Source organism: Sciurus carolinensis, chromosome 7 (assembly GCF_902686445.1).
Source record: "Sciurus carolinensis chromosome 7, mSciCar1.2, whole genome shotgun sequence".
Lineage (NCBI taxonomy): Eukaryota > Metazoa > Chordata > Mammalia > Rodentia > Sciuridae > Sciurus > Sciurus carolinensis.
Window position 1 is genome coordinate 120,242,030 of NC_062219.1, and position 19,129 is coordinate 120,261,158.

The window sequence follows — 19,129 nt, forward strand, 5'->3', positions numbered from 1 at the left end:
TCTTTTTTTTTTTACCTTTAGCATTTAAAAAAAAGAACAAATGTCAAAATATCACCAGCCTTGCTTCTAGTGTGAATGTATACTAAGCTTAGAGCACAACACACATTTGGAATTTGTCCCTAATTGTTTGGGAACAATTGAGAATTGCTCCCCCACAAGTAGAAAGACAAACTCAATTATTTCTTCCTAAATATTGTTGTCAGGCTGTCACTTTATTTACCCTTTTTGCAAATTTTGTTGATGTTGCTTCAGTCTGTCATGGCCCATTGACTTCCTCAACCACAACCCAGAGTGGCTCAAGTGATATTTTGACTTTCCAAATGCAGGAAATAAGTGAGAGAATTGTTAACAGTGATTTTAAATACTGATTGTTCTGAGACACCCTTGTAGCTGTTTGAGTTCTTGATTTGTTTCCCTCCCATGCTCTGCTAAGGTGGTGATGGCTCCTGTGTTGGTTTGGGTTGGTTGATCCTGGTGCGGAGAGTTCATGGTGGTAGGTGTTGACATGGCGGTGTACTGGGAGACTTTCCTTGCGTTCTTCTCTGATGGATAATGCTGTCCATTTAAGCCCTGCACCCTACCTGTACAGTCACACAAACTGAAGTCCGTTTTTGCTTCATGTTGGCATTCATCCTCAATTTTAAAATAAAATTGTTTATTTGGGGACAAGTTGCTCTGTTAAATGGTATTTTTCTGACTTCTAGTTTATATATGGTCTAGATCAAGAGACAACTTAAGAAACCTGGTGGCGTAAGTCCTCTTTCTTCACATGGTCTAATAAGAGGAACTTTAAATAGTAGTAACAGAACGAATTGATATGTCGATTGAGTAGTTGATTATTACAGAGGATTTTGTGCAGTCGTGTTAGTTGTACAGGATATAAGAGAAGCAAGTTGGCAAGACAGTATTGTATTGAGGAAGGACTTCATATCTTAACAATCTAATGAATAAAAGATTTTCTTCTAAGCTTCTAATTCTCCAGAGTCCTTAAATTTTTCTTTCTTAAATTTAACCCTCCAGAGTCTGTGCCTGTTCTGAGGGTGAATGAACAGCCCTAGGCTAAGCATGCCTTGTTAGAACAGAAACCTGAGGCAACTGAGTTTAATGGGAAGATGAAAGCTAAAAGAAGCAAAATCAGTCCTTTCTCTGCTCTCTGGACTGGAAGCCCTTTACCCAACTGTGAGCTGTCTTGCTAGGCCACACTGTAGTCTCAGGAGGGGGCTAGCCTTCCTGGCCAGGGCACTGCACTCATCTCCTGCACTGTGAACCTAGTAGGTGTCCTCTCCTTTGGGGACTGATGCTTTTTGTCCAACTCCTCCATGATGATCATCCAGAGGTTGTGATGGTCTGGTCTTTCCAGCCAGCCTTAATTAAGGCCTCACCAGCTAACTGCTTCCTTTGGAAAGACTGGACTGTGACGAGAGGTATTTCTTGAGATTGATGAGCTCTTGGTATGTTTTCATGGACTCATATCATTTAGAAGTTGCTTCCTGTTAGAGACAATATCCAAGAAGACTATTGACTAGAATGCATTGAAAATGTCAGTATTTGGGGTCTCGCCCCCACTTTTTTTAAATCTGTGCAGGATCTTATTTCAAAAGTATTTATATGAGGCAAAGTTTTATGAAAGTATTTCTGACTAAAATTGAGTCATCTCCACATTTTAGGACTCCTTAAGAATGTCATTAGTGTATAGAGAGTCATTAAGTATTAACACATCTGTGCACTGTAATCCCGTCCACTAGGAGCTTTCAGTACAGCAGGGGAGATGAAACATGCAGAGCCACAACAATTCAGCCAAGATGAAGTATGGGTTTAGTAGAGAACATGTAATTTGTTTGCCAAGAAAATGGTGGGGGTGTGCAGTAAGAGAAGCAGATGAAGTGGAGGTGTAGTTGAAGAAAAGGGCTTTTCAAAGGTGAGGTGAGATTTTGAAAGATGGACAGACAGCAGGGACAGTGGTATGGAGAACACTGTAAGTGCTGAGGGCAGAATAAGTAAGGAACCTGTGGATGAGAGTATGGGCGATAGATACAACGATGCATGCCTGTAATTCCAGATACTCAAGAGACCAAGGCAGAAGGACTGCAAGTTGGAGGCCAGCCTGGGCAACTTAGCAAGACCCTGTCTCAAAATAAAAATAAAAAGAGTTGGGCATGTAGCTCCATGGTAGAGCACTTGCTTGGGTGGAATCCCCAGTATAGGGGGATGGAGTTGTCCCTTTGAGGAGTAGTGAATAAAATAACTATGTAGAGCTTTTAAAAACATTAGTACTTTATTTAAATGGATACAAGTGGACATCTGTCTTAAATTTTTGCTAAAAGTGAGATTTAAAAATGAGATAATCCTAAATATTTATATTTGACTTGCAAATACATGGTTAGGTTTAAAAGCTAGCATGCTTGGGTTCTGAAGTGTATACTTGACAAAGTGATGAGATCAGGTATATACTGGAGTTGGTTTTTAACAGTTAAGTACTAGACATGCCTCTGTGTGCCTTACATGTATCATCTCATTTTTAGATGAGGAAACAAAATCTCTGCGAGGCGTAGCTGGGATTGTAATCAAGGTACCACATTTCCACAAGGTATTTCCTGGTAGGTGCACTTGGTCTTGCCCTAGATCTCTCGTTGAGCTGGAAGCTGTGTTGAGGGCCAGCGTGAACTGAGTTGACTAGTATCATCGAGGCAGGAAAGAAGCAGAATCCGAATAAGATAAGTAACTCTAAAGTAAATTGAGCATTGTCTGTGACATCTTTCTTCACAGAGCTCCTGTTTGCTGGGTGTTTAAAATAGTAATGACTTTTCCTCAATAATGATAAAATAGTTTTAACTCTCGGGTGGTGTTATAATAAATTGCACCCTTTCATTTATGAATGAGTAGAAAAGAAGAAAGGGACCCTGGGCTTTGGTGGTGGAAAGTGCTTTCAGTTTACCCCAGGTGCCATCTTCATTGGATGAGGAGGAGGGATGTCAGGGATCACTGAGTTGGCAATAGACTTGATTTACTCTATAGAAATCACCTGCCTTCCATCAAGGCTGGGAAAGAACATGATACTCTTGAAGCCCATGACCACAGTTTTAGTAGGCAGGTAGTTTCCTGCTACCTCCATAGTTTTTAATTTGCTAAGGTTGGTAGGATGAAAAGAATTGCTCGAGGGACCTGCTCTTTGAGAATTGGATGAGTATGTCGACAGAGTGGCCTGTCTGTCAATGTCAGGAAGTCAGGAACTGAACTCCCCAGAGTCTTTCCCCAGCTGCCCTTGAATAATCATAAGCTCTCTGGACTCAGTGCTTCATCTCTGAGGGGGATACTCAGGGCAGAACCGCTGCGCAACTGTATCTGGCAGTCCAGAGGCCCTGGCCCCTCCCCGTGAGAGCTGTCAGTGAGTCAGCAAAGTAAAGAGTATGCTGACCTGCTCCAAAGATGTATAAATTTGGTTCCTTGGTTTTGTTAGAAATTTGCTATTTTCATTCTCAGTTGAATTGTGGCTGACTTATCTCAGATAAACAATGAGATCAAACATTGATGAAGGTTAGGAACTGTTTTAATTAGCAATTTGAATGTGATCACTCCAGAGCCTCTGAGGACCAATAGTCACAACAGCAAAGGTGCTCACTCTGCTGGCTCAAAGGTTGGCTCACAGTGAATTCTAACACCCTGACTCATCTTTGGGGCCAGAGTAGCTTCTGTTTGGACAATATGAGAGTATTGTAAAACAATTTACAGAGGGGTAGAAGAAGGGGGGAAAGGCCTATTAAAATTAGAAATGCCTTTTTCTTTTAAGCCAGTGATTTTTAAAATATCTAAATGTTTATTTTTGTGGCACTGCAGAACGAAACTAAGGGGCACTTTACCACTGAGCTACATCCCCAGCCCTTTTTATTTTATTTTTTGCAGTGCTAGGGATCGAACCCAGGGCCTTGTGCTTACAAGGCAAGCACTCTACCAACTGAGCTATCTCCCCAGCCCCCTTTTTATTTTTATTTTTGTAATTTTGAGACAGGGTGTCCCTCAGTTGCCAAGGGTGAACTTGAACTTGCTATCCTCCTGCCTGAGTAGCAGAAATTACAGGTATGTGCCACCTGCACCCAGCTCTAAATGTTTTCTGAGAAGGACTTGCAGAGCAGCAAGACACCAAATGGTCTGATTTAGGACAGCTGAAAGTAAAGGTGTGCTGCAAAACCCATGGGGCTGTTCTTCAGAGCAGCCAAATACTTTGCTTTCTTTCTCTAAAGGAGTAAGATTTTACACTGGGGGAGCTGGAGAGGATCCCAAATTCATTTATTTTGTTACTTGGGCTAAGACTATTATTTTGTGTTTGGCCCTACTTTAGAAAAAACATGTTTTGGGCTGGTATATGTCGTATACTTCTACTTTAAACTGGATTACAGTCTGAGCCACTGTTATTACCTCTGCCAAGCACTGTTTCTAGAGAAACATGTTATTATCTTTGTGGGAAGTTGATCCCGGCTCCTTCAGCTCCTCAGCATCAGAGCTGCCGAGTGCCATCTGCCCTGCCTGCCCACATTCCCTCACCCTCTCCCCTCGGAGCTACAGCAGGAGTCAGTCTGCTTTTATTACATCAGAAGTCATCTTTTTACCCAGAGGCTGTGTTGATTAGGGCACAGAGGAGTTATTTTCTTTTCACCCACTTGAGGGTTTACAAATCGTTCTAGGGAGTACTAGAGGAGATTTGGAAAAGGTCGTCTTTCACTGTTTGAGCCTGAAGATGTATGGCTCGTGGTCTAATATCTACTTTGAAGTGACCTGTAAGTTGAACATAATAAGAATGGTTGACTTTGGGGTGACTTAGTGAAATTAAATCTAACATTTGCTTAGTTTCTGGGCACTGAGTTTGATCAGAAGCCTGGTGATGGTGTTTTTAGCTGGACTAATAGATGCTAGAGGGCGCCCATTGCCATGAAACCTGAGTCTTCTCCATTCTCACGTGCAGATCCTTTCCATGAAAAGTTTAAAGGTGGTTCATAGAGAAACTGTAAGGACAACTTGTGTCTCTTGATATTTCGTTCAGCTTATATTGTCCTCTGGCAAAGGACAGGTAGCAAAAAACATTCCCAAGATTCCCAAGCCAATGAAAATGCAGTAGCCAAATCTGTAAAACTGCCATTTATTGAGCACTTACACTGTGCCAGGCACTGTGCTGAAGACTTTTTAAATTTAATGTTGTTAAAATTATCAACGTGCCTAGTTTAAGCATCCAAGTAGTTTTACAAAACTGGTGACAATAAACACCAGTCACCTTTCTGCTTCTCAGCTCCCAGTTTTTATTCCCCAGAGGCAGCAGCCTCAGTGCTTGATATTCATTATTCATTTAGTCCCCACCAATAGTGCTGTGACCGTGGGTACCGTCATCACTCCTCCTTTACAGTTACTGAACCTTGAAGCATATAGGTTCAATGACTTGCTCAAGGTCATGCAACTAGAAAGTGGGGAGGCCAGGATGTGAGCAGAAGCACTTGTCTTCACTCCTGAGCCTACTCTGCGCTTTTAACTCTACACTCTATCGCGTTCCAGTTCCAGTGCTCAAGTGCACATTTAATTAGCTAACATCTTGGGCTTTCTGTCATGTATGGCTGCATTTCAAATGAGGATCAAGGCAGATACCAAATATTGTGTGACTTCTCCATTACTAAGCCCGTTCTTCCCACAAGCTACTATTTTCTTTCTATCCTCTAGGAAAGGAATGATTCCCTAGAAACTTCAGTAGCCAAGCCACATGGGTTTAGATTTTGTTGGCATTGAAATTTCCTCTAAGTCACTCTTATGATAGCAATACCTATAGCTCTTAAAGTTATTAAAAACTGCCTATCCCTTGGTGGTGGCAAAACAATAACAGTCTCAGTGGTTTTGTTTTTCTGGAGCAAACTTAAAATTTCCCCTTGAACATACTGAGTATTTTGTTTGTCTCTTTGTTTTGGGAATTGAACCTGAGGGATGCTTAACCACTGAGCCACATCCCCAGCCCCCAGCCCTTTTTACTTTTTTAAAATTTTAAGGCAAGGTCTGAGACCAAAGCTAAGTTGTTGAGGCTGACCTCAAACTTGGTGATCCTCCTGCCTCAACTCCCCGAGTGACGGAGATTACAAGTGTGCATCATTATACCCAGCTGCATACCGAGGATTTGAGAGTTAAACGTACTTAGAGGTTGGTCCACAGTTCCTTTACAGTCGTCCGTCCCACCGCCCCCACAAAAGCTGTCTGGCGAAAGAATATTTTAGGCCAAGAGGCAACTAGTAAAAGCCCCGAGGTGGCTGTGCTGGTGCCTAGCTGGCGTGTTTGGGGAATGACAAGATGGCTAAAGCCTGGAGGAGAGTGGTGAGAGGGAGAGGAGGAAGTAAGCCAGAGCACAGAAACCAAATCCTAGAGGACTCTCAGGATCCTTAAAGAGCTGTGGGCTTTTGCTTTGAGCGGGAAAGGGAGTCATTAAAGGGTTTTGAGCAGAGGAGTGATCTGGCCTGACAGTGCTGTGAAAGGATCGCTCTGGCCCCTGATTGACAAATACAGGGCAAGGTGAGAGACAGGGATAGATGGAAAGTTGATGCAGCTGTCCAGGCAGAGAGCATGAGGCCAGGGTGGTGGCAGCAGTAGTAGAAGTGGTCCCTGTCTGAATCTGTTGTGTATCTGGAGCTAACAAGATTTGCAAGTAAGTTGAAAGGAGATGTGAGAGAGAGAAGAGAATGACACCAGCGTTTGTGGCCTGAGCAGTGAGAAGGGCGTGTTGCTTCCAGTGAAGAGAGTCAGGCTGTGGTGGAGGTGGGGAGGGATCAGGGGTTGTTCGGGATGTATTGGACATTCCCCGTCCCTGGAAGTGGTGATTGAACTCAGGGGTGCACTACCACTGAGCTCCGTCACCAGCCCTTTTTATTTTTATTTTTTTGAGACAGGATCTTGGGATCCTCCTGCCTCAGCCTCCCAAGCAGCTGCGATTACAGGACTGCTCCACCATACCCAGATATATAACATTGGAGATTTTTATAAAGATCCAGATGGAAGTGTCTAGTGGACTTTTGCATATCCATGTTAAGTGTAGAGTTTAGGAGAGAAATCTAGGTGGAGATGAAAATGTAAATTTGAACATGGTGTCACATCAATAGTGTCTGATACCATGAGACCAAATGTGATCCCCTAAATGATGAGCACAGAGCAGGATTTCTTGGCTGTGACTACAACTGCTAATGTTTTGAGCCAGATAAACTTTTTTCTTTTTTCTTTTTGGGCATGGCAGGAGTGTGTGTGTTCTTATGCACTGTCTGATGTTTAGCAGCATCTCTGGTATTTACCCACTAGTTGCCATGAGTACCTTGCTCTCTCTTTACAGTATAACAACCCAAAGTGTCTCCAGATGCTGCCAAGTGTCTTTGGAGGAGCAGAATCCTCCCACTGATGTAGAGAAGAGGTCCAAGGATGAGGCTTAATATTATCTGTCTAACATGCTGTCCAAAGCATCGTTGATTTTTCTTTTAGGTGCTGGGTTGAACCTCCTACCTCATAAGAACATGTGCTTTACCACTGAGCTGCACCCCCATTTTATTTTTATTCTTAATTCACAACATTCTTGTAACTTTTGTAGTTATATAAAACAGTAGGGAAGCTTTAGGTGACTACTGACATTCCCATAGCAAATTGAGATTGGGTCATGGGCTGGAACTGAGGGACCCAGTTTGATTCTGATGTTATAGATGAGGTTTGCTGGGAAGCAAAGTTGCTTGCCCAGGCACTAAAGGTAGTTTATACACTAGTGTCAGGTTGTAGAGACCTTCCTGTTCACATGTGAGAGCTGCAGAAGAATTTGTGGCCAAGGAGGAAGCAGTGTAGAGCAACTAAGGGACCTGTCCCAGTTCTGTAGTAGTCGAGCACATTCTGTACCAGAGGGGCCTTGCCAGAAGACTTGATGATATTATGATGATTCTCTTTTGAAAACCCAGAAGAGCCAGGAAAGTTCTCCCAGCTTTGCTGGTGTTTGCATTGGCATGGGTCATGTGTGCATTTTTTAAATGAATTAAACAAACACTGTGGGCCTTAGAAAATGTCTTTTGTTGTCTGTAACTTTGCTATCTGAGAATAAAACGTATGTCCAGGAACTCTCCCTTTTGTCCCTCAACAGCTTCAAAACTGTCCAGCTTCATTTTATTTGCTTTGGGGCTCGGAGCATTGTGGTAGACCATTGTGATGCTGGGCAGTCTTGTAGCCTAAATGGAGCTAGTGTCCAGGATTGCCGTTATACTTCATTTGGGTTGTAAGAACTCTTTCTCCTATCCTCAGAATTCAGCATTTTCATTTCTAATGAAAGTTTCAGAGTTCAAATAGATAAAAGTGTAATTCTAAAGTGTGTGAGTTTATCTGCACGTATGGATGTTAGGTTTCGAATTAATTATTCTCAGCCCGCTATAACTGTATTCTAACAGGACTAATATAAAATGTCTTACCTCAGGGAAGATGGGAGCTTCCTTAGAGCTCAACTTAAAGTGAAGACCTTTCCAGAGTCATGAATGGTCCCCTGGAAAGACTTGAGGGTCTTGGGCGTTTTCCTTTGATGTTATTGCCTTAAGGACCATTTAAAAGGGAGTGCTTTACACATAGTTAGCTTTGATATTGAGTCAGAAAGCAAGACCTCGTGGGTACTCATCCTGTGCTAATTCCTGTCTCCAGATAATTTACTATCTGATTACAAAGTGAGTCAACCATAGGACAAATCAGAGCCAGGAAAGATAAAGTAGGTGAGTTCTCGCTGGCTTTTAAGTGCTCACAGGTGTTTGGGAGAAGAAAACAGTAAGGCTTGGAATAGTCAAAGTGGTATCTTGATGGATTTGAACTGAATTAGAAGGAACAAGCACCACATACAGAAAGGCCCAGAGGCAGCCACGGGCAGGGTGTGTGCAGGGGACACTGACCCTGCAGCTAAGTGAGGTGAGCTTAGAAAGGGTGGGGCAAATTTCCTAGGAAGACCTCTGAGAACCACGCACGCAAAAGAGCGTTTGTGTTCAATGTGAAAGGAAACGGAGCCAACAGTACTTTTGAGCAGGGAAGTGTCAAGATGTAACCAAATATGATTGGGACCAAGGAGAGACAACTTACTGTGTTCCTTTAATCAGCCAACCATTATGAGGGATGATGCCTGTGAATCAATCATGATATGGACAAGGGGAAATGATAGCTTTTAAGGACACAGCCTTACCTGTGTCTTAACAGAGCGCCCATAATGCGTGCCAATGGCTGTGTGACTAGGAACATGGATGAGCTTTTTTCCTTTGTGTGTCTTCCCTGTAGGAACTCCTGCCAGTTCTTTCTTCCTTTTTAGGAATCCCCTTACCCTAGGAGATGCCCACAGAGAACTGTGCCAGCATCCTACTTGAATTCTAGCATATTGGTTATTTCATGGCATCTTTGGGGCTAGAAGACCAAATAGCAGATAACTTTTTCTGACATCTTTCTGAAGATTGAAAGGGAAAGTCACACTCAGCTAGGATCCCTCATCTCCTTTTAGAACTATTAATAACCGTGTCATTGAGCTATGTTCCAAGGGTGGCTTGGATGGGTGGGAGGAGGGAGGCTGGAGGGTGAGGGGAGGAAAGGAGGGAGGGAAGGAGGCTAGACGTGGGAGCTAGGGAGACTAGAAGGCTGCAGTGAAGGGTTGGTAAGTGGAAGCAGGATGAATGGATAGAGGAGAAGTTCCCCAGCAGACTTATATTTAGTTAAGAGCAATAGAAAAACTGTTGTAAGAGGTAAGTATAAAAATGGTTATACAGGGCTTTTAAAAAAGATATTGAGGGGCTGGGGGCATGACTCAGTGGTAGAGTGCTTGCCCAGCACGTGTGAAGCACGTTTGATTCCCAACACTGGGGAAACAAAAAGATTCAGCACATGGATAACTAAGTTAAGCTTTTTTTTTTTGGTACCAGGGATTGAACTCAGGGGTACTTGACCACTGAGCCACATCCCGATCAGCCCTATTTTGTATTTTCTTTAGAGACAGGGTCTCACTGAGTTGCTTGGTACCTCACTTTTGCTGAGGCTGGCTTTGAACTCCTGAGCCTCCTGAGCCGCTGGGATTACGGGTGTGCGCCACCATGCCCGGCCTAAGTTAAGCTTTTACAAGCACTTTGCACATGCAGAAGGCTGTGAGCTAAGCCTGCCCTGCGATCAGCCCTTATGCCTTAAAAGTAAGTTATTTCCTGTTCTTTGCTGGTTCTCACACTTATCCTTAGCTATTACATCAAATATCTTTGAATTTGAGGGACTTTCCTGTGAAAGTGGCTTGAAAAGCAGTGTTAAGTCATCTGCAGAAGACCTCTAATGCTGAAGTGGCCCTTCTATACCATCAGCAAGCCTCCCTGAGCAGTCAGCAGTCACCAAGGAGGGCCCTGGTTGCAGTATTCCGAGAGGAGTGCTCATCATCCTGCCCGTTGCTCCAGCAGGCTTAGTTTCATTTCTAGTTAATGAGAGGGTAATGGTTGATCGGGCGGGCCCCTGCCCCCCAGACCAGGCCTGTGAGCAGGGCCTCACCACAATGGTTTGCAGTACAGGATCAGGACAGAGCTTGGTACTAAACCCTGTATTCTTCTGTGTTTGCATTCAGTGTACATAAGTGATACAAAAGGAGCACTAGGCGGGCAAATCGCTGACCAGGACTGGCCCAGGAAGTGAGGAGGAGGAGGAGGAGGAGGAGGAGGAGGAGGAGGAGGAGGAGGAGGAGGGGGGGAGGAGGAGGAGGAGGAGGAGGAGGAGGAGGAGGAGGAGGAGCAGCAGTAGCAGCTGCTCATGGTGTTATCTGATGCTGCCATCAGTGTATACTGGGAGAGCATGTTATTTCACAGCCATGCAGCAAATGCTCCTGTCTTTTATTAACCTGTGTGAACCTTTTTATTTATTTAAACCAAGTCACAAATAAAAGCGAAATAAAGACAGGTATGTGAAAGTTTCTGTGTTGTGGTGGTTTATCTTAAACAAGTTTTCATATAATGAAAGAGTAACCCAAAAAGCTTTCAGTGAGACATCCTTTTTTCATTAGGAATTTTGGCTGCCTTCTTTTTTTTCCTAGAAGGTTAGAAAACAGAGAATTGGCTCACTCACCCGTGCTGCACATTTCACGGTTCCTTCGATCATTTTACTGATATTTCAGTCCACTGTGTGCAAGACACAAATACTTAGCAAGAACAGGTTCTACCCTCTCACAGGCAGCCTGCTGTCCTGATAGCACTACATTGTCTACTGTTAAAAATTGAATAAACTTTAAAAATTTTCTAGCTGAAAGAGAACTAGTTCCTGGTTTTTAGTACTTCGGCATGCAGTTAATGTTTTCTCATTGATAGTTTTTTAGTATAGATTCGAGCATCCCTATTCAGAAATCCAAAATGCTGCAAAGTCAGAAACTTTTAGGACACCAGTATAATACCACTAGTGGAAAATCCCACACCATGAAACTTTGTTATATGCATAAAATTATGAAACCATAAAATTATCTTCAAGCTTTATGTATAAGATATATATGAAACAAGTGAATTTCATGTTTAGACTTGGATCTCATTCCCAATGAAACCAGAAAATAATTTGTGGCTGGGAGCCATGGATTGCTTTAGCTCAGGATACCAGCGTGGGCAAGGAAGAGACCCTGTCTCTTACATATCTTGTCCCGTACCCCCCCCCCCCCCGCCCCCTCCGTGCCAGGGATTGAATGCAGGGCTGCTTTACCACCTAGCCACAACTCCATTTTGTTTTGAGACAGGGTCTCACCAGTTGCTGAGGCTGGCCTTGAACTTGCAGTCCTCCTACCTTAGCCTCCCCAGTTCCTGGGATTATAGGCATGTACCACCATGCCCAGCTTAATATATCTCATTCTCTATATACACATCTTCAAAAATCCAGAACACATCTAATCCCATCCACTTCAGGTAAGAGATACTCAATGTGTCCTCCATTTGGAAAGGTTATTTTGTCCTCTGTAGTTTTGGGAAGAAGTCTAAGGTATTGAATGTGACCTTCACATACATCAGTGATGACCAAATCACTGGCTGGGAGTGATGGTTGCTCTTCCACAGGGGCAACTATAAACTGTTATGAAAAAATCAGAGATAGTTGTTACTTTTAGGTTTGCTTTGAGGTCAGGATCACAAGTACTTTGGTATTAAGTTATTCTTTCAGAAGATTGTGATAGGTAGGAATGAGCTGATGTCTATAAATGTTCTCTTGAGAATAATATTTTAGAAATTGACCTGTTGTTTGCAGTAGTTCTGTTGCATTGTGGGAATGCAGCTCAGGACCTAACCTCATCGCTGTTGTCATTCAGTTGCCTTGAGGCAAAGCTCCCTTCCCCAACACTGGTGAGTTGGGAGGCACCTGTGTCTTAGCTGGCGAGTACAGAACTTCTGTGCTTTTAGAGGACTCACCAGGCTCAAAGTGTAACTAAGTGGTGGAATACTTACCTAGTGTGTGAGTCCTCAAATTTAATCCCAGCATTATTTTTAAAAGTTGGGTGGGGGGGCACTGTTCTGCTCCTTAGCCAATTTGAGCTTGGTTTGCAGTGTTCAAAACTATGGCAGTGGTTCAAGCAAAGCTTAGGGAAGACTGAAGCAAGACAGGCCACACCTCAGCTACTATGGACCTCAATGGTTTTTTATAGTTTGTATAAGGTATATGTGAAACAAAGGAATTTTATGTTTAAACTTGGATCTCATTTCTAATATATCTCATTCTGTATATACAAGTATTACAAAATCTGAAAAAGATCCAAAGCACATCTGGTCCCAGGCACTTCATTCAGATAAGAGATACTCAGTGCGTACCCCTTTTTTGGAAAGGTTATTTTGACCTCTGTAGTTGGGGAAGAGCTGTAAGGTACTGCAGGTGTGGGGCTGCTCCAAGCACTGTAGCCTTTTGAAAACCATGCAAATTGAGTAGGTCCTGGGGAACTGACTGGTAGACTAAAGTAGGATAGAAACATTTTTGTTTGTTGTTGTTTTTTGAGACAGGATCTCTTCCTTGCCCACACTGGTATCCTGGGCTCAAGCAATCCATGGTTCCCAGCCACAAATTATTTTCTGGTTTCAAGTATTTGTATCCTCTATAAACATGGTTAAATTAGTCTTGTTGCTGATCTGTATGTGATGGGACCTGATTCCTCATAGAGGATGCTGGCCTTCTGCATCAGAGTCACCAAATCATGGTGATGTGACCTTAATTTTTTGCTTGGGTCAAAGTTGAATTTGCTGTTCTCTGACACCATCTGATTCTTCTAACTTTGCTTTACTTATTAGCAGTCACACAACTGTTAAGAAGACAAGTCATTGATGCAAGGTTAGTTAGTATTTGGCACCTGCTTTTCCTGCAGATAAGGAGCTGCTAGTTTCCCCAGAAGAGAGTGAACATTTTCTGTATTGCCCAACCCTTCCTTCAGGCAGGGAGTGGCACTGGCCCCCTGAACCTTTACACTGGTTCTTAGAACCTGAATGTGGATAGGCCTTCCGTTTTGAACATGCCTCCATCCTAGTGTTAGGAAAGGCACTTCCCACTTGGTCTTCTGCCATGGGACGCCCTGGACAAGCTGTTCTTGGATTCTCTGACAGCTTTTTCCTCTGCAAGTGGTGTTGAGTGGCCTGTGTTCTGTGATCCACTGTAATCCTACATACAGGGAACCTAGATCATAGCATGGTTTCGAAATAGGGTTGGCTCCTTCTCCCTTCCTTGAAGTGATGGTAGTTAATTGGGGGAAGGAGAATTAACCTGTTTTTCAAGCTACCTTTCTGCTCCAGTTAAACATCAGTCACTCCAGTATGTCCTCCTCTGGGTGAAAGGGAATTGGGTAGCATTTTTTTTTTTTTATATTTTTTAATTGTAGATGGACACAATATCTTTATTTATTTATTTTTATGTGGCACTGAGGATCGAACCCAGTGCCTCACAAGTGCAAGGCAAGTGCTCTACCACTGAGCCACAACCCCAGCCCCTGGGTAGCATTTTTCCTCTTGAAAAGCACAGAACCTCAGTCATTAAATAGAGGATCAGTGGTAACTAAGCTAGTTTAATCCAACACTTAATGATCTGAGGGCCGGGATGGGAATCTGAAAGTGCTCAGAGCTTTTCCCTAACAATTGCACAGAACCCCTTTTATTTATCTGTGAAATGGGAAGCACTTAGGAAAGTCTTGTCTTCCCTTCCCTAAGTGTTCAGACAAGTCACAGGCCCGCCCTTGCTTGATAGAGACCCATGGGAAGTGTGGAGCTTTGGACCAGGAAGCAGGTACGTTTAGAGTAAAGGGGAAATCATTGCTTTTCGAGTTTTCTTTGTGCACTTTTTTCCTGCACAGAGGCCTGGAGCATCACTTTGGTTTTGAATCTTAAGAGAAACAGCTTCTGTGGCTCTCCTTGGGTAGTGCTGAGTGAGCAGCTTGTTCTAAGCAGCTTTACCTCCTGCCTCGGGTGCATCACCTTCCTTCCCGGCTGCACAGTGGAGTCTCAGCTCTGTGCCACCCTCCATCGAGCTGGTGGAGGCTGAGGCTGCTGGCGGAGCTGCAGCCTTTGCTTGCTTGCTGGAGGCATGGTTGGCTCAGGGTCCAGCAGGTCTTGTGGCATTTTGGCATTTTAAACACCAGCTGCTCCATTCACCAGGGTTGCGCCCTCCATCAGGTCACCTCACTTCTCTGAGCCGGGAGATCATGTTTGTCTCAGTGGAACCTTTGTGAGGATTAGAGAGAACATGTTAAGTGCTGTGACAGCACCGGGCTCATGGTTGATGCTCCCTCACTGTTGGCCTCCCCGTCCTGTAGCTTCCCTCTTCCCAATGTTTCGTTCAGTGATACTATGAAGCACTAGACTTCTGGTCTTCGGGGGCTTTATGTGAGAAAAGAAATCAGGAAAAAAATTCTGTGTTCCCCTACCCTGCCAAAAAAAAAAGGAACTGTGGAAAATTTAACCTCATGTTCCCTGTTCTTGGCAGCTTTGACCTATGGCCTAAGCATGGCCAGAGGGTGTTTTTCTTGGAATATTGTTTTGTAGCTTCCTGAGCCAGACAATTTGTGTCAACTCCTAAAACCTTAGCTCTGGAAAGATAATGGAACAACTGAGGTGGTGGGGGGAAGAGTCCCCACTGGGGTTACCTGGCGAGTGGGTGCAGAGTTGGGAGCGCCATCCAGATCTCCTCCTGGGTCTGCACACCTGCATCCCACTGCAGTGGCAACTGGGACAACACTGCACCTCTGATCAACTGCCCTGGCCTTTCCTGTACCCTAGGAGGCTGTGACCAAACGGACGGCACAAACCAGACACTTGTCCTTAAACCTACGCAACTATTTAAAAAACCTGGCTTTGGAAGGGCCAGTGTTCTAGGACTTAGAGAGGGGTCTGACACTCCAGGCAGCAGTATGAGAAATCCTGTTCTCCTTCAGTTACTAAATCAACAAATGTCTCTTGGGTGTCTGCTAAGGACTAGGCACTATGCTAGCAGGGTGGTAGCAGAGAAAACACTCATACTGAAGAGGGGTTCTGACCACCAGCAATCCTGCAAATGGGCACTTTTATTCCTTTTCAAAGAAATGCTTTTTTTTTTTTGTTTTGTTTTTGTTTTTGTTTTTAAGCGTTCCTTCTGGCTCTGTGCACATACCATCAAACTCATGGAAACATGCGACCTTAGTCTCCCTTGTGCCGACGTGCTCTGAGTTGTGCTCAGAGTCAGGATTCTTGCGTGGTTGTCCAGTATTGGGAAGTCTCCTCTGGTGTTTTTCATGGGGATGGATGTGTCCTTGTTCTCCACACTAGTTAATCCCTGCAGTCTCTGGTCCAGTGTGGGGTATAGGCGGGACTGGTTACCAGTCCGCCTTGCCCTCTCAGGTCTTAGCATTAAATGGTCTTGCCAAGGAAGAGGGGAGGGTAAAGGAGGGCACATACCACCCTTCAGCATGTTGTTGTGACTGCTTTTGGTGTGGGCACATCTCATTTGGTGTCTCATTCTGAATCTAAAGAAAATGCAAGGTTGGGAAGCCTTTTCCACCCACCCAAGCAGCATAGAAAGTGACTTTGGGAATTTATAATAAAACCTTACGGGCAAGGGAGAGCAAAGAACTGCAACCCCTCAAACTTGATTTTGAGTCCTGACTGTACTTCTTACCAACCATGCGACCTTAAACAAATCTTTTAGTCTGTGCAGTAAAATAGGCAGCATTCAGATGGCTGTGGCTGTATTCACCTGCTTTCAGGGCAGAGTGCAGGACAGGCTCCCAGTACTGTGCCTAGCCCCTGGTCTCTGGGTGGATGATGCTGTTCCTGCCACGTTGTCTTCATTGTTACAAGTGCATTAGCCAGCAATAGCCCACAGCCGAAGTTCAGGCACAGAAGGCGGTGCACAAGGGTCTTCAGCAGAAGGAAATGGAAAGCTTTGCAACCTGGGTGCAGGAAGGTTGGCACCAGCTGATCCACCTGCGCCGGAGATGGGCAGTGTATCTGCTGCCTTGCCCCCCACCCCATGTGATTTGGTGAGAAACTTAGCAACTTGAAATGTCCTGAGGTTTTGTGTGGCAAGGGCAAACCCTCAGGCCTTGTCTGCGACAGGTCTCCTTCTGACTCACCTTCTGGGGACAGTAGAGTCCTGTGCTTGGTTTGATTGTCAAGTTGCACTGCTGTGTCTGTTGTCACTGACTGTCTTCACTTTCTTCCAGGGGCTCCACGGGCCTTACCCCTTCGGCCAGTCTTAAACGGGTGTCAGCAAGAAGAAAAATTAACAAAAGACAGAAGGCCCGACTTTGGGGGGAGGGCAAGGGGTTCCTCTGGATTACAGACCACATCGCACGGACCCCCGGCTCTGACCCCCCTCCCGGAAGAAGAGGAAGAAGCAGAACAGACTAGTTTTGAGTAAACTCAGTATGCATGTGTGAATGCTGAATCCCAGGAATGGTGTTGAGGCTACCAAGAAGAAACCCGTGCAGCCACCTTGGGTTTTGTTAATTAGGTGTCAGTCTACCAAGTCGTTAGGTCACTCGGGAAGGGGAGACATTTTTCAATGGGGGAAAACAAGCCATCTTTTTAAACAAAAATTATTTTGCCTACAGAGAGGTTGTAGCTTGGAGCACATGTCAATTTGTCCCCTTTCTTCCCCTCTTTTATTTTTTTAAATAAGGGATAACATACTCTGTAGAGTAGTGCTTGCTCTGGAAGCGATTCAGGCTGAAGCCGGCGAGGCGTGTTTGGAGACTGCGGGTCACTGCTGCAGGAGCACACTGCCGTGCCACCTGATCCAGGAGTCTGGCCCCTTTGTTTTTAGTGGCATCGCCCTTCCTCCTCTTTTCTCTTTAGTCTTCTGTTGATTTACACCTTTGGCATTAGTGTGTGTCAGCATCAGAGCCTCTGAAGACCAAACTTCCCTGTGTGGCCGGCAGAGGAAGCCTTGAGGACGGGTCTCGGGTGACGTGGGGGTTTCTGAGGCCGAGAAATGTCCTTCCGCACACACTTGTGACAGTTCAAATCGCCTCTTCCACGTTCCTCGTGGCAGAGATTGCCGCCACACTTCCTGCCCTCCGTTCTTCACGCCGTGGCCCCCATTCACCCTGGGGACAGTGCCTCTGCTGGGTGGATGCGTGTGCCTCGTGTGCACACAGGGTTGGCGCAGCTCACCAGCTGGTGCCCAGCAGCTAGTGCTTCTCTGTCACCATACAGTTCCCTTCCCGTGTCCTCTCAGTCCTGTGTGTTGTTTCACAGCCTCGTGAAGGCTGAGCTGTTGAGATATGAAATGTAGCCCCACATGGGGAATTTGTCATGGGAAGGGCCACAGTCACTGACTACTTGATCCTGGAGACCACATTTCAGTGGAAATGAGAGACCCCCGCCCCTAGCAGGATGCCTGGTTAATGGTGGGGGGTGGGCCTGCTGGTGTCCCATGGATTCCAAGCAGGTGAGATGTGCATGTCTCATGGGAAGCTTGAATCAGGCTAGAACAGCTGTCTGCCAAAGATACAAGAATATGCAAAGTCCCCCTCTCTTCTCAGCCCCCTCCTTCCCTGAGTCTGGTTGGTCTGAGAGCAGGGAGATGGATCCAGGGTGTGGCTGCAGGGTCCCCTGCCTGTGACCACACCCCTGTCTGCTCCAGGGCGGTGAGAAGAGCAGGGAAACCCTGGATGAGTGGCTGCAAGGGGTCAGATGGCCTGGGTGTGGGTGAGGGTCTGCCCGTCTGTCTGTCTCTGTCTGGGTGTCTGAGTTCCAAAAAATGTGTGGTGTGTGTTCCTCCTCCTCCTCTTCTCAGACTGTTTTTAAATGCTTGAGTGTGGGAGAAAAACTTGTATGAAATTTCCCTTTCATCTCTCCACCTCCCAAAAAAACTAACCGGGGAGTAAATGGGCTCCCTGGGAGCCTGGGGAGGGCCACACTGTGGGGGCCATGCGGCTGTGCTGGGCTGGACCAGGGCTTCTCCGGAGCACCTACTTTCTATGCATATGAGTGCCCACTCCCCGGCAGAGTCCATGGGAGACCCTGCCCCTGCCAGGGTTCCACACCACACGGCTCAAGATAGTTTTTTGTTGGTGCCAATCTCCTAGGACACTGCCACCCTGGAACATGCACCTGCTGGCTAGCCTTGAATCAGGGCCTCTCCAGCGGCCTTTGGGAGGATCATGGGAGGCTTCATGACCTCTCCATTCCTGGCTTCCCCACCTGCCCCACACTATAGGTCCCCTTTCTACTTTCCCATGGGGCTGCCTGCCCTGACTTAGGGGCACCAGCCAGCCAGCCACCCTCAGTAAGTCCAGCCCTGCCAGAGCCATCCTGCACCTCTTGCTTGTGGGCAGCGTTACCTGGCAAGTTAGATGTCCCATGCACCTTGACTTCCTTCCTAAGACCAGTTCCTGTGCCCAGCCTTGGAGAGGCGAGCCTCAGAGCAAGTGCAGGCCCTGGTCCGTGGCTTCCCAGGGCCAGAAGAGGGTCTCTGCCATTTGTCTCCCTCCCTCAGTGGCATGGCTTCCGAGCAGTGCCTGGAGCCCTGTTCTCCTCCCCTGCCCCCTCGGCTAGTAGAGGCGCCTCTCAGCTCCAGCAGTCCTTGCCCCACTTAGAATCTCTGGACAGGACCAGCAGCGTCAGGCACACCAGAGGTGAGGGCAGGCACCATCCTTGGGCCCAGTCAGGATGGAGGGTGT

At 45.6% G+C, this 19,129-nt stretch overlaps 1 protein-coding gene across 2 annotated transcripts in view; it reads left to right on the forward strand.

The window, feature by feature from the left end:
• Ilrun (inflammation and lipid regulator with UBA-like and NBR1-like domains) overlaps positions 1-17,141 on the forward strand; it is a 76,098-nt gene extending 58,957 nt beyond the window's left edge. For both annotated transcript variants that reach the window (XM_047558067.1, XM_047558069.1), the window contains exon 5: positions 16,667-17,141. In XM_047558067.1, the coding sequence (XP_047414023.1) occupies positions 16,667-16,702 (36 nt within the window). In that variant the 3' untranslated portion in view covers positions 16,703-17,141. The remainder of the gene's footprint in view (positions 1-16,666) is intronic.
• The last annotated feature ends 1,988 nt before the right edge of the window (positions 17,142-19,129 follow it).